The sequence below is a fragment of the Dendrobates tinctorius genome, unplaced genomic scaffold (genome assembly GCF_039654945.1).
Source record: "Dendrobates tinctorius isolate UK_male_01 unplaced genomic scaffold, ASM3965494v1 ptg000396l, whole genome shotgun sequence".
NCBI lineage: Eukaryota > Metazoa > Chordata > Amphibia > Anura > Dendrobatidae > Dendrobates > Dendrobates tinctorius.
In genome coordinates, this window is record NW_027362062.1 from 440,812 (window position 1) to 456,240 (window position 15,429).

The window sequence follows — 15,429 nt, forward strand, 5'->3', positions numbered from 1 at the left end:
CTCGCTAATTACATAAAGGAGGAGGCTTCAGTGACTTTCAGTTTTGATTTATCTGAGAACTCAATCTTTAACATGTGAATACAAGAATTGCTGGGTAAAAAGTGACAATTATTTCTCCAGATATATCCATCCTAACACACTTCATGCCTGTTCTGTTATTCCAGACCAATGAGTCAGTGTAAAGCAGCATGGAATTAATAGAAATGTGCATGGGACCCTCCAAAAATGTGATGGATAGGAGTACTAATTATATACGAGTATATGAAATTATATATGTGAGTGTGTTGTGGTGCAGGGTGCACAGGGGCTTTGGGAGGCATTCGTATCAGTTTGTCCATTCACAGCAGCTGCTCACATAAATTAAATTTAATCCTGCGGAATCTGCACTTCACAATCCATCACAGCGGGGGGGGGGGGGGGGGAGACAATGTGTGTTGGGAGGGGGTTTAGTGGAAAAAAAAAAAAAAGTTTACTATAACTTCCACCAAACCTTAGTTTTATCTCTTTTGCACTTTCCTCCATTTTCCATTGTTGCTTGTAGAAGCACCAGGGCTCTTGGACAATCTCTACAGCCTCTCTAACGCCCTCTGCTGGCAGGCATCTTGCTCACAGTAACAGGTATTTTGGAATTTGGTTTGTGGTTGATGTGGGACTATCCCCCTCTCCCCTCCTAAATAACGTAAGAAACATATCACAGGACACGCGTCTTTAATTAAAAGGACCATTTATTCTGAGCAAATGTTAGAAAAATACAGAATACCATCTCATTAAGAAACATCAAATTCAATATAAACTTAAAAAAAAATTACCTTGTGAAAGTTTCTAGAATATTTTTGGCAGCATATTCCTAAATCAAATTAGGAACAGGCTCAGAATTATAGTAAGACGACCGGACAAGTAGGATGCTCCCAGGTCAGGTCTGAACCAATGGGAATTCATTGAGCTGGACATGGCTGCGGCTCAGTAATCTGGAATTAGGAAATAAACTCCTTGGGGGTGGGGTATGGAAATGATGACCACCATCAGGAGCGCAGCAGGAGTGCACGCGGCTCTTAGGGAAGAGTCAGATGGCCGTAGAACTCTGACGAGGCTCACGCTGCATGGACTGGCCTGCGGCTCTTAGGGAAGAGTCAGATGGCCGTAGAACTCTGACGAGGATCGCACTGCATGGACTGGCCTGCGGCTCTTAGGGAAGAGTCAGATGGCCGTAGAACTCTGACGAGGCTCACACTGCATGGACTGGCCTGTGGCTCTTAGGGAAAAGTCAGATGGCCGTAGAAATCTGACGAGGATCGCACTGCATGGACTGGCCTGTGGCTCTTAGGGAAGAATCAGATGGCCGTAGAACTCGGACGAGGATCGCACTGCATTGACTGGCCTGCGGCTCTTAGGGAAGATTCAGATGGCCGTAGAACTCTGACGAGGCTCACGCTGCATGGACTGGCCTGTGGCTCTTAGGGAAGAGTCAGATGGCCGTAGAACTCTGACGAGGATCGCGCTGCATGGACTGGCCTGCGGCTCTTAGGGAAGAGTCAGATGGCCGTAGAACTCTGACGAGGATCGCACTGCGTGGACTGGCCTGCGGCTCTTAGGGAAGAGTCAGATGGCCGTAGAACTCTTGAGGCTCACACTGCATGGACTGGCCTGTGGCTCTTAGGGAAAAGTCAGATGGCCGTAGAACTCTGACGAGGATCGCACTGCATGGACTGGCCTGTGGCTCTTGGGGAAGAGTCAGATGGCCGTAGAACTCTGACGAGGCTCACACTGCATGGACTGGCCTGCGGCTCTTAGGGAAAAGTCAGATGGCCGTAGAACTCTGACGAGGATCGCACTGCATGGACTGGCCTGCGGCTCTTAGGGAAGAGTCAGATGGCCGTAGAACTCTGACGAGGATCGCACTGCATGGACTGGCCTGCGGCTCTTAGGGAAGAGTCAGATGGCCGTAGAACTCTGACGAGGCTCGCACTGCATGGACTGGCCTGTGGCTCTTAGGGAAAAGTCAGATGGCCGTAGAACTCTGACGAGGATCGCACTGCATGGACTTGACCGGTGGCCCTCCTGCCCTGAGCGTGACATGATGTATTTCTATGCAGCTGTCACACTCCGGTTAGGAGGGCCACCGGCCAATCTGAGCATTGTGTTGCGATCCTCGTCCGAGTTATACGGTAATTTTACTCTTTCCTTACCAGCAGTAATGAGCAGGATCCAGCTTTGCTTTAATTTCCTCCACAGATTTCAGCATTACTGGCATGGCTTGATTTGGGCTATGTTCACATGTAGGTTTTTTTTTTGTTTTTTTTTTTCTGTTTTTTTTTCCCAAGTAGAAACCACTTCAGGAAATTATTTTTTTAAGAGGTTTTTAGTTTTTCTTTTCCTGAAAAGTTCTTAGGCTACTTTCACATGTCCGTCGGTGGCATTCCGGCGCCGTGCGGCAAAAAGATGGAGTGCCGGATCCAGCTGTGAACGGAGGGACCGGAAGTATATGCGGCGCATCTTACGGCGCCTGACACGGCTATGTTGCAAAGGAGTCGCCGGGGAAGAAAAGGATCCACAAGCCGGTGAACGGGGTATGAAAAAGAGAGAGAGATATCCGGGCATGCGCACAGGGTAAAATCGTGCATGCGGTGGCTGGATCAGGTAGAAGCCTGATCCGGCGGCCAGAATGTGCCATTGAGAAACATTGTCCTGCAGAGCCGGAAGGTCCGCATACGTCCATGTCCGGCTTTTTTCGCCGGACCAAAAAAAAACGCTGCAGCACCCGTCCTGTCCGGCCGCCGGACAGAGGAATTCAGCCGGATCCGGTAAAAACCAGAACAAACGGAAGCACATGCGGTGCGATCTGGCGCATGTGCTTCTCAATGACAAAAAACGCATCCGGCGGTAAAAAAAACTGGATCCGGTTTTTTTGCACACATGCCGGATTGTGCCTGACGGCACAAACCAGATGTGTGAAAGACTTGTTTTTCCTTGAAGCATTTTTTTCAGCCTTCTGTATAGAGCAGATGTTGTGTGTGTTTTTTTTTTTTTTCTAATCAAGAAGTGATGTGCAATTTATTTTCCCCACCAGGCGTTTTTCCAAAACCTTTCAGGGGGAAATGGGGGGGGGGGGAAGAAAAAAAAAAAAAAGCAAAGTGGTTTTTCCTTAGAAATGAATAGGAATTGTTTTCCAAGCATTTCTTATTGAATGTGCATGTGACACCAGTAAATCTGAGTTTTTGAAGTAGTAGTTTTAAAAAGTTTTTCCGTCTTTTCCAGCATTTTTTTAATTTTACATATAATCTAGTGGTAATCTACAAGCAGAAGCCGCCTGAAGAATGGACCGCTCACTTTTTTTAGCCGCTTCATGGCTTTCGAAGCCTGCCACTCGTTTTTGAGATTTGGTAGGGCTGAGTACAGCAGCCGGCATTCTGAAATTGGAGCGATCACAAAGTGCGACCAGCAGAGGTGAATGTAATTTCCCCATCCGGCCGCATCTCCCGCTTGCATTCAGCAATGGCTCCAAAGCTTGTTGCAGAACATGTGGCTTCCGAAAGATTAGGAAAACATGGCTGCCTCCTTTCAGCGGCAGTGATCTGGTATTGTTTCTCAGCCTGCATTACTAGAAAGGGGCAATAGCAAACATTGCCAATGAATAATAATGGCGCAGTATTGCAATATAGTTGGTGACGGTCTGACCCTTGGAACATCCCACGGATCACGAGAAACTACTGCGGTGTTTGTAGCTTTCTCCACAGCAGGAGGTAAGAGTGTTGGGGTGCAGGTTATAGGGAATGTCAGCAGGATTTTGTCATGGAATCTGAGAGCAGCATGCTGTAGGGGTAGACAGCCTGATTCCAGTGATGTCACTTATTGGGCTTCTTGCTGTAATTTTGATAGAATCCCTGTTTTTGGTGCTATAGCTGTAGCATTGCTAGGAATGCTGAGCTGTGCATAACCCTGCCCACACTCCTGAATGGCAGCTTCCTGTATACATTAGCAGCAAGCTGCCAGTCGTTGGTCAGGGCGGGGTTACGCAGATTAGCTGGACTGTCTAGCACACGGCACTTAGTCCTGCAGTGATAATCTCCTCCTGATAAAACACTTATTATATTAAAACCAAAGCACACAGACAAGTAAGTGACACATCACTGGAGTCAGGGTCTCTGCCCCTATATTACGCAGCTCTCATATTAAATAGTAAAAACCTGCTGACAGATTCTCTTTAAATCAGCCAAGCTTCCATAATTCTAAGCAGACATCCTGTCAGTCCTAACTACGTAGATCCTTGTGATATTTCTTCACTATAGTGCAAAACCCCCTTTAAGGAGAACCTGTCATCAGGTGAAAAGTGCCCAGTATTTGATCCTATTTTATTTTCGTTGCTCCTCTGATAATTTTAAATTAAAATCCACCATATGGCTCCAGAGATATAGGCCTTTTTTTGTAGCGCCGGTTTTTCCATTCTTCACCAGGGGCTGAAGCTCAAATGTTCTGCAGGGGCGTGTCTTTAGGTTCATCTGCATAAGTACCCTGTAAGCCACACCTACTCGGAACATATAAAAATTTGTGCTGAATAAAAAGGTCCATATCTCTGGAACCCTATGGTGGATTTAAAAAAAAATAAAAATACTCGGGGGAGAAGCGGGAATAAAGTAAACACAAAAACTGAACACTTTTCATCTGGCGACATGTCCTCTTTAAGAGCATAACACAAGTGTCAAAGTGCTCCAGCCATGATAAGAATGGAATGACTGGCTGGATAAGGTCCAGTCTTCTCTGCCAGGGTGACGTAGCACCATCTAGTGGTAGAAGACTAAAATGAACCTGACCTGAAATCTGTGAATCCCTGCTGTGTTGCATTTAGCAACTTTTGCATTTAGATAAATTGATTTTTTTTTTTTTTTTTTTTTTTTCATATAGACATTTTATATGCAATGTGGAAACAGTATAAATACATTCTCTAAACCCTGATTGATGATCATTTAAATTCTCACGTTTCCCAGCTCGTAAATTTTTAAATAAAATGTAGGATCAAAGCGGGGAGAAGCAGCCACTTCTAGGATCCTGGCTATAATAAGCCCCGAGGAAATCACCTTTGGACAAATAATTTAGAGAATCCTGCGTATAACCCACCATCGTCCTTTTACTTTATCCCATCAATGTGGGAAATAGCAGTTCTTGAAAAAATAAATACTAGGAGGGTTTATCCTGCGGGGGACATTCGTCAGCAGCCGTTCGGAATAGATTTGGCTTGTAATAGAGCGTCTTGAATTCTGAAATGCGTTCGAGACTCCATGGAATAATTCTTGTAATTGTGTCTGGTGGAAGAACATTCAGAAGTTAAAAATGTAAGTTTAACATGTAACTTTAAGGGTGTGTAGACATTTGCAACAGATTCTTGTATTGCTACAATGTATCTAAAGTAAAAAGATACTTTGCTAATAGTCCAAGTTTGAAGTATACGATTGTATCCATCTTAGTATTAGGGTCTCACGGAGATACTATAGGCACTCTCTCCCCTTCCTGCCTTACTGTGTTTTTTTAGGGGATCCTCTTGTTCCCCCTCTTTACTTGTATAGTTTTGTGGTGTTATTTGGATGTCTTATCTAATAAATATTTACTAGACGTACATTTTTCTGTCGCTTTTTGGATGCTCTTTATATTATCCTATTTTCTCTGTGAACTTACTTTTGGTGTGTTTTGCTTGTGCCTTATTCTTTTTTTTTTTTTTTTTTTTTTCTTTTTTTTTAAATCCATGATTGTGCACAGGTTTTGGGGTTTCCAGATGATGGCTGATTCATTACAACTTTTTAAAAAGTCACAATTTTATTTTATTTTTTTTTGCATGAATGTACTGCAGTTCCGTCTTAAGTGATTATGTGCATGTCTGAATTTATTTAAATTTTTTTAGCAAAATTTACATAATTTTAGCAGAACATGCGATTTTATTTTTTTTCGCACTAAAAAGGTTCAGGACAAAAAAACCTTTTTGTTTTGTGTAAAATTCATAATATATGAGAGGACCGTTTTGACGAATTTTTTGCAAAAAATGAGTACTACTAGACAATGAAAAAAAGAAACTTTAGAAATTCTTGCACGTCAATGAGTCTTGGCTAGAGATATAAAGTCGTAGGACCTGGTCTGTATTCTGTGACCGCTGGATGGGAACCCTGTGAGCCGCCTTCTATCTGACGGCATCCGCTGCGGCTGATCTTACGCTTAGCTGGCCTGCTGTAAAAGTGTGTGCATCACGCTGGTCCTCAAGGCTTCCCATCCAGCGGTCACAGAATTCTGCCCGGACTGCTAGAACCAATTTGCTCACAAACTTGCACAACTGCCCTATTTACCCAATAATTCAGGACCCCCATTCTCAGGACTGCTGGGGGTCCCTTTATTCTGACCCTACATTTACGACCTGTCTTGTACATGGTTAGGCATTTACTGCAGTATAAGAAGTTTGCATCATGTAAACCGACAACCAATATTACACATTTCTCCTTACTTTGCATTTTCAAGTAGTTTGATGGCCTCTTCCCTCCGGTCTGTCTGAAGATACAATAGAGCCAGCTCCAGCAGTGCGTTGGGTATCAGGTATTCATCATATTTAATCTTCTTCTCACTGTAAAAGGGAGGTATTCATTATATAGAATGGCAGCACCTTGTACCTATCTAGCTGATCCTTTTACTTCTGCAGCGAGGACACAAAGGAACCATGAAAGTGTAAAATAACATTTTTGCCAGGTGCTCAGGTGGCCCACCATGCTCTCATGCGGCAGGTCACACACCACCTACTTTATTAACCTTTTCCCTACTAGAATTCAGTAGCATCTTGCTCACTAATTAAGACTTGTTTAAACCTTTTTTTCCAGTTTCATTTGTTTACTACTAAATGCAAAGTGAAGCAACTTTCTAAATGGTCTTCATTGCTAATTTTCTATCATATTGATACTGCAGAGTGTCTAAGTTCTTGGAAAGACCCATCAAGAGCAGAAACAGGCGCTTTGAAGGATTTGTAACATTTTTGCAAATCACTCAGCTATAGTGATGAACGAACGTGCTCAGATAAGGTGTTATTCAAGCATGCTCGGGTGCTGAGTGTCTTCGGCGTGCTCAAATAATATGTTTGAGTCCCCGTGGCTGCATGTCTCGCGGCTGTTCGACAGCCACAACACATTCAGGGATTGCCTAACAAACAGGCAATCCATGCATGTGTTGCGGCTGTCAATCAGCTACAAGACATGCAGCCACGGGGACTCAAACATATTATTTGAGCACACCGAAGACACTCATTCAAGCATGCTCAGGTGCTAACTATCACTATAGCTGAGTGATTTGCAAAAATGTTACAAATCCTTCAAAGCGCCTGTTTCTGCTCTTGATGGCTCCTTTTCTCCTTTATTCTCTCAGTGTTAGAGATGCCAGCCAGCAGGGAGAAGGAGGTAGTTTTAAACAGATTTGCAGGGAGTAGAGAGACGATTTAACGGATGGAAGATAAAGAGGAAATAATTTATGTCTATAGCCTACTTTAAGTATTTGATCTGTGCTGATGCACGAACTAGTGAAGACAGTAGCACTCTGGATACACAGACCTCACATCCAGCCTATATTACTGGGAGAGACAATCAGAGTTTACATGCAGCCTATATTACTGGGAGAGACACTCTGAGCTCACATGCAGCCTATATTACTGGGAGAGACACTCCCACAAAATAAGTATCTGAAACTTGGATCAGGCTGCAAACTGCATATCAGGAGGTCAGTAAACGAATGAAGATTGCAGACTAAAGGTAACCACTAACATATGTAAAATAATTTTCTTTTTATATGATGTGTCCATCTCCTTTAAGGGTACTAGAGCGGCTAGTAGTGACATGATGATGGGCATATTTTATGGACGCTGTATGACCCAGTCACATATACATATATGGTTATTACACACATAAAGGCACATGTTAATGGGTGAATCAAGTCTATCTGTCAGCAAGAGTGTAACTTAAAAGGGATTGTCTAGGTATAGAAAAACTTGCCTGCTTTCTTCCAAAAACAGTGTCACAACTGTGTATGCATTGTGTGTTATTTTGTAGCTCAGCCCTATTCACCTCAATGTGGCTAAACTTCAAGAAAAGATACAACATGTGTCACTGTTCTTGGAAGGAAACAGCCTTGTTTTTCTAAACCTGGACCAACCCTTTAAGGCTCCTGATTCACAGTGTAAAATCTAAAAGGACACATAGTAGATAGAGGGTCCTATTGCATAATACGGATGTCTGGTTATATGGCAGAGGAGACTTTGGGCTCCCAGAGGCACCAAGACCATGGAGTGGCTATGAACTCTGCACCCCTTAGAGCGTCACTCCTGGCCATCAACTGCACATATAATAGCTATCATGGCTCCGTGGGGGAGGAGCACATGTTAAAACTTTGGCCAATTAGAGACTTTGTCCTGCCCCCACTTACCTATCCGGCATATGTCACGACAGGTGACAAAATACAGGAGATAATTTACAGTAAGATGTTCCTTGACCCTTTCCTTCTGACTCACTTTTCATGGATGTATTTGAAGCAGTCCTCAGCCTCCTCGATCCTGTCCAAATACTTGAAGCACAGGCCTTTTAGCAGTTTTATCAGACATTGATCGTCCCTCAGAAAATCATTTTCTGACAAAGAGAGCAGAACACATTTATTTCCATTATGTCTCGGAATTAGATGCCGACATTCAATATTGCAACATTCCTTAGTAAATACTGATGGCCGAGGCCCTTTCTGTGAACAGTGCCCTCCAAAAGGCATTGCCTAAACTCTACTAATAAAGTCTGGGATAATAATGATGAAAAAAAATGTATTTTTACGGGAAATATCAGATATGCTCAGCAGAATGGACATTTTGCAAAAGTCACTGATGGTGGTTTACATAAATAGTAAATAAACTTTAAAAAAAAAACAAAAAAAAACTTTTGATATGTTATAAGATCGGTTTGATCAGTGGAAGTCCCCGGTTCTGAGACCTCCAGTAATCGCTCAAGGAAAGAGGCACAAGTCTTGGTGGGGGTCCCCAGATAACTGAAAAGACTGTGCAGAATAAATTCTGGGGGTTTGTACAGTACTTCTGCAAAGTCTTTTGAGCTATCTGTGGGGGTCTTCGGACCCAGACCCATAGTAAAAGGAAAAAAACAAGGGGTTATCCAGGACACAATATATATATATATATATATATATATATATATATAATTTTTTTTTTTTTTTTTTTTTACACTATGGGCCTTATTAGTAACAGACAGGTAGATGCTAACTACCTGCCTATTGTGCCCACAAGAATCTCTATCGGCACAGGCTGCTCTTGCCAGCGATCCTATGGCTTCCTCTGATGTCACATCGACAGAGCAGAGGCTTCTATACCGCTCTGCTCTGTTGATGTGACGTCACTGCCGATGTTATGCTGATTTACACCCAGCTCCCTGCTGCCTAACTGCGGGGAGCCAGGGGTCAATCGGCATAACATTGGCAGTGACGCCCCATCAACAGAGCAGACCTGAAAAAGAACACAACGTGAAGCAGCTGAATCACCGGCAGAAGTGGCCAGCGAGTGCTCTGAGCCGTCGCCAGGTAAAACAGGCAGGTTGTTACGAGTGTTAGAAACTGCTTGCCTATTAGATTTTTGACCCATAGTAACAAAAAAAAAATAGAATCAAATAATCCTGGGTGACCCCATTATTCTACAGAATGTTAATGGACTACTACATATAAAGTAACTTTTTAAACGTTTTGTTATACTTTATTTTTTTTCTGCATCATTTGGAGAATCCGTAGCATCAAGTGCCAGGGTCCAGTTTTCGAAACAATTGTGGATCTCGGTCGTAAGACTCGTATGTCTCTCGCATATATGGTATATCCCATGGCTAAGCCTTAAAGGAGTTGTACCCAGTTAATAAATAATTTCCAATCGATAAGGGTGGGAATGACTTATTGATTGCAGCGATCCACTAATGGGACCACCAGCGAGCCGGAGAATAGGGATCTGAAGAGCCTTGTCTGAATGGAGCGCGCGCTCAGATATCTCCAGCAATAATAGGTGTGGGCATGCTCGACCTTCGAAGCATCGTTCTAGGGAAGGACAAGTTATTTCCTATTAATTTGGTACAACCCCTTTAAATGTATGAGCTATCCCTTTAATGATGGATTATGATGGCACATTTTACTAACAAATCAGCTAAAACCCCTAAGAATGAGGCACATGCCCCAACATGCAAAAACACCCCAAAAATGAGTGCTTGCCTTAGACTACATCACTTGCTACCTGAAGCTCGTTCTTGCCCCTTTAGATTCTCCTCTGCTTTGCTCAATGTGAGTAACATCTTTTCGGTGAGGACCCTCTGCTTCCCAAGAACAGCATAACCATTCCAGATATACATCATTTCCTGCAAGAAGGAAGAGAACAACAGTCACAACTCCTCACACCAGAGTAATAGGGCACGGAGGCACGGATTCATTATTGCATTTGCGCCTTTTTTTTGCCTAATTTTTTGACATTTTTGTCTTTTTCATTTGCATCAAATTCTTCTTTTAATTTGTGCCTTTTTAAATCTGATTTGTGTCTGACCTTATTTTTTTAAATTAAGTTCACCTTTGTAGTTTTTGGATTTGAAGATTTTTGCGTCCGATTCAATGATTGCAAATTTTAGCAAAAGTTGCACAAATGTTCTCCCTGGAGTATTTTATGTCTGACATTTGTTTGCTCAATGAATGCGGAACAAGCAACTTTTTCATCTTTTTACACTTGAATGTCACAGACGCATATAGTGGAGAGTGTTCAGCTTGTGCCTGTATCTGCGCAATAAAGGACTCAACCACTGCCAACTTGGGAAGCTGTGAACGCATTGTATCTGCACCGCTGCTGAAAAGTTTGAGCACCTGCGCAATAAAATGCTGCCATATATATGAACGCTGCCATTTGTTTACATGTGCTACATTAATGCCTGGCACATTTTAAAATTCCTATTGTCATTAAACATCATTTCATGGAACTGAAAAATGAGCATAAAAAGGGCAAACCCACTTAAAGAGAACCCATGACTTGCCATAAATATATATATTTTTTTTTACCAGGTGTAAATGCCGCCGTTCTCCCGCATCCGGCGGTGTTTTTCTTTTGTTCCTGCGTCTCTCCGTTCCTGATGTATGCCCCCACTTCACTGTATATAAATCTTGTCTTTTTGTTCCGAGTGGGAATGACCATCAACTCTTCCGCGTGGGCGTGTTCTTTCAGATCAAACCCAATTGGCAAATAAGACTAGATTTATATACATCATAAAGAGCTCATATCTCAGGAACGGAAGTGCGCAGGAACAAAAGGAAAACAACGCTGGATTCAGGAGAACAGAGGCATTTACACCAGGTACAAACATTACATATTTATGACAAGTGATGGGTTCTGTTGAAGTGGAGGCCTACTTGATAGAGCAGTCAACATCAAATAAGGATCAGGAAGCACAAAGCCATAAAATAGATAGACTTTATTAAAGTAACAAAACCATAAAATGCATAAAAGGAGATATATGTCCAATATTCTAACACAAGGTACGTATTCAAATATACATGTGTACAAATATATAAGACATAAAGAAAGGCACTTACAAACAAGATCAAACAGTGCCCATATTGTAATGCAGTATACAGTCATATGTAAAAGTTTGGGCACCCCTATTAATGTTAACCTTTTTTCTTTATAACAATTTTGGTTTTTGCAACAGGTATTTCAGTTTCATATATCTAATAACTGATGGACTCAGTTATATTTCTGGATTCAAATGAGGTTTATTGTACTAACAGAAAATGTGCAATCTGCATTTTAACAAAATTTGACCGGTGCAAAAGTATGGGCACCCTTATCATTTTCTTGATTTGAACACTCCTAACTACTTTTTACTGACTTCCTGAAGCACTAAATTGGTTTTGTAACCTCATTGAGCTTTGAACTTCATAGCCAGGTGTATCAAATCATGAGAAAAGGTATTTAAGGTGGCCACTTGCAAGTAGTTCTCCTATTTGATTCTCCTATGAAGAGTGGCATCATGGGCTCCTCAAAACAACTCTCAAATGATCTGAAAACAAAGATTATTCAACATAGCTTTTCAGGGGAAGGATACAAAAAGTTGTCTCAGAGATTTAACCTGTCAGTTTCCACTGTGAGGAACATAGTAAGGAAATGGAAGAACACAGGTACAGTTCTTGTTAAGCCCAGAAGTGGCAGGCCAAGAAAAATATCAGAAAGGCAGAGAAGAAGAATGGTGAGAACAGTCAAGGACAATCCACAGACCACCTCCAAAGACCTGCAGCATCATCTTGCTGCAGATGGTGTCATTGTGCATCGGTCAACAATACAGCGCACTTTGCACAAGGAGAAGCTGTATGGGAGAGTGATGCGAAAGAAGCTGTTTCTGCAAGCACGCCACAAACAGAGTCGCCTGAGGTGTGCAAAAGAACATTTGGACAAGCCAGTTACATTTTGGAAGAAGGTCCTGTGGACTGATGAAACAAAGATTGAGTTGTTTGGTCACACAAAAAGGCGTTATGCATGCGCTGTATTGTTGACCGATGCACAGTGACACCATCTGCAGCAAGATGAAGCTGCAGGTCTTTGGAGGTGGTCTGTGGATTGTCCTTGACTGTTCTCACCATTCTTCTTCTCTGCCTTTCTGAATTCAATAAGGTTACAAAACCAATTTAGTGCTTCAGGAAGTCAGTAAAAAGTAGTTAGGAGTGTTCAAATCAAGAAAATGATAAGGGTGCCCATACCGGTCAAATTTTGTTTAAATGCAGATTGCACATTTTCTGTTAGTACAATAAACCTCATTTGAATCCAGAAATATAACTGAGTCCATCAGTTATTAGATATATGAAACTGAAATACCTGTTGCAAAAAACAAAATTGTTATAAAGAAAAAAGGTTAACATTAATAGGGGTGCCCAAACTTTTACATATGACTGTATAAACACAGTGTCCAGACCAAAAGTTTATAACAAATATGTATGTGCCTAATGTATACTCTACAAAATGCATCTACACAGGAATCACAGATAAAAATATGTCCAAAAAGTCCGAGGAAAGAGATATACACAACCTCAGCAATACCAAATAAGCAAGTGCCAAGTAGTATATACATGTGGCATATAGTGGCCACTAAAAGTAGCTAACACATGTGATCCTGCACAGAGCTGCTGGATAATGTAGCGTTCAGTTGTGACCAATAAAGGGAGGTCAAAATACATTCCCTATGAAGCTAATATAGCATATCATATCAAGCACCGTAGTGCAGTCACAACCTGAACCATCCCAGTCACTTCCACCACTTTTGTAATGGAAAATGTAAACAGCAGAGTATAACAGAGTTAACCCCCCGAGACGAAGCTAACGCGAAACGCGCGTTGGGGAGTCTTACTTCACAAGGTTGTATGCTTTCTTACTGTTATACTCTGCTGTTTACATTTTCCATTACAAAAGTGGTGGAAGTGACTGGGATGGTTCAGGTTGTGACTGCACTACGGTGCTTGATATGATATGCTATATTAGCTTCATAGGGAATGTATTTTGACCTCCCTTTATTGGTCACAACTGAACGCTACATTATCCAGCAGCTCTGTGCAGGATCACATGTGTTAGCTACTTTTAGTGGCCACTATATGCCACATGTATATACTACTTGGCACTTGCTTATATGGTATTGCTGAGGTTGTGTATATCTCTTTCCTCGGACTTTTTGGACATATTTTTATCTGTGATTCCTGTGTAGATGCATTTTGTAGAGTATACATTAGGCACATACATATTTGTTATAAACTTTTGGTCTGGACACTGTGTTTATATACTGCATTACAATATGGGCACTGTTTGATCTTGTTTGTAAGTGCCTTTCTTTATGTGTTGTATATTTGTACACATGTATATTTGCATGCGTACCTTGTGTTAGTAAAATGGACATATATCTCCTTTTATGCATTTTATGGTTTTGTTACTTTAATAAAGGCTATCTATTTTATGGCTTTGTACTTCCTGATCCTTATTTGATGCTGCAGTCTATTGGAAGTGCCATTCATTTAGGCCCAATTTTTTGGATATATTTTGATAGAGCAGTCATTGTTAATGAAGTATCTGACCATCCATGGTGGCCATTAAGAACCAAATGCCAGTGCAACAGGGCATACTGGTACAACCTTTCTAAGAAGATATAGATAAAATATTATGCCACATTACTGATCAGGCTCATACCAAAGGAGGGATAGATAATGACACTGGATTCTGAGCTTGATACCTCCGAGTTTTTCTAATAGTAAATTTTTCTGTTGGAAGAGATTTCCCGGCGATTTTAACTTTTAGGCTTGGCACCTGTCTGAGAAGGAAATAGAAGCATATGTTCTGTTACTAATATGAATCAGACATTGCGGGACATCTTCTACTAACATTACCATATTGTGCGCAGATCCAGGGCGAGGCATCGGGTCCTAGACTTCCTGGCATTTACAGTAATCCTCAGCTATTTTGCTGCGGCTCCAGCTTTTATGAAAGAAAAGTTCTGGCTGACAGGATGGGTACAGGCTTCACTCCATTAAAATCAATAGGGTTTCGTGCTGTTAGGAAAATATCCAAGTCAGAGGCCAAAACAGCCTGACGGATTACCGGGTGTCTGTACCCCTTTATTAAGGACATTAGTATGCCTCCCAGTTCCTAACAAGTGGGGACTGGAAGGGATTTTAATCCCCAGCATTAATGGACATGTGACTATTACCACAATAGCTGTGATGCACATGGCTTGGGGTGTTAAAATGCATTTACGAGTATCGGATACTTACTTGTTTTGGCATACTTTGCATGGTAAAGGTGTTTTCTAGGATATTGCGTTAATGTACTATCCATGGCCCCTTCACTCCAGTATGCAGCACCGTGACCATGAACTGTGCCTGGTATTGTGGCTTTATGAACTAAGCTACAGAACCTGGCTCTGCCATACTGATTGGGATTTTCACTGCTGCAGAGAAGGGGCCACAGTTTTACATAATTGCTGCATTGGAGTGAACAGACTATCACGATGAACTGATGGTCATTGGGGTCCCAGTGAGGGAAATGTTAGCCGTAAGAATCATACAGTGATGTCCAATTGTATTGATTATTATTATTATGCTTTTCTCATATAGCGCCATTAAATCCAAAGCACTTTACATTCATTATCATCGCTGTCCCCATTGGGGCTCACAATCTACATTCCCTATCAGTATGTCTTTGGGAGGAAACCGGAGTACCCAGAGGAAACCCACGCAATTATGGGGAGAACATACAAACTCCTTGTAGATTATTAGATTATTATTATTAGATTATTGACATCACACCTGATGAAGGTACTAGAGAGATTGGTTCTCACACGTCTCCGTCCTCTAGTGAGCTCGGATATGGACCCTCTC

General features: G+C 41.9%; 1 protein-coding gene across 4 annotated transcripts in view; it reads right to left on the reverse strand.

Moving 5' to 3' along the window:
- Positions 1-707: 707 nt before the first annotated feature.
- The window catches only part of TTC39A (tetratricopeptide repeat domain 39A), an 80,267-nt gene continuing 65,545 nt past the window's right edge, over positions 708-15,429 (reverse strand). For all 4 annotated transcript variants that reach the window (XM_073563661.1, XM_073563660.1, XM_073563662.1 and 1 more), the window contains 5 exons: positions 14,243-14,363; positions 10,274-10,394; positions 8,522-8,636; positions 6,482-6,598; positions 708-5,297 (listed from right to left, as the gene is read on the reverse strand). In XM_073563661.1, coding sequence (XP_073419762.1) covers positions 5,204-5,297; positions 6,482-6,598; positions 8,522-8,636; positions 10,274-10,394; positions 14,243-14,363 — 568 coding nt within the window. In that variant the 3' untranslated portion in view covers positions 708-5,203. The remainder of the gene's footprint in view (positions 5,298-6,481; positions 6,599-8,521; positions 8,637-10,273; positions 10,395-14,242; positions 14,364-15,429) is intronic.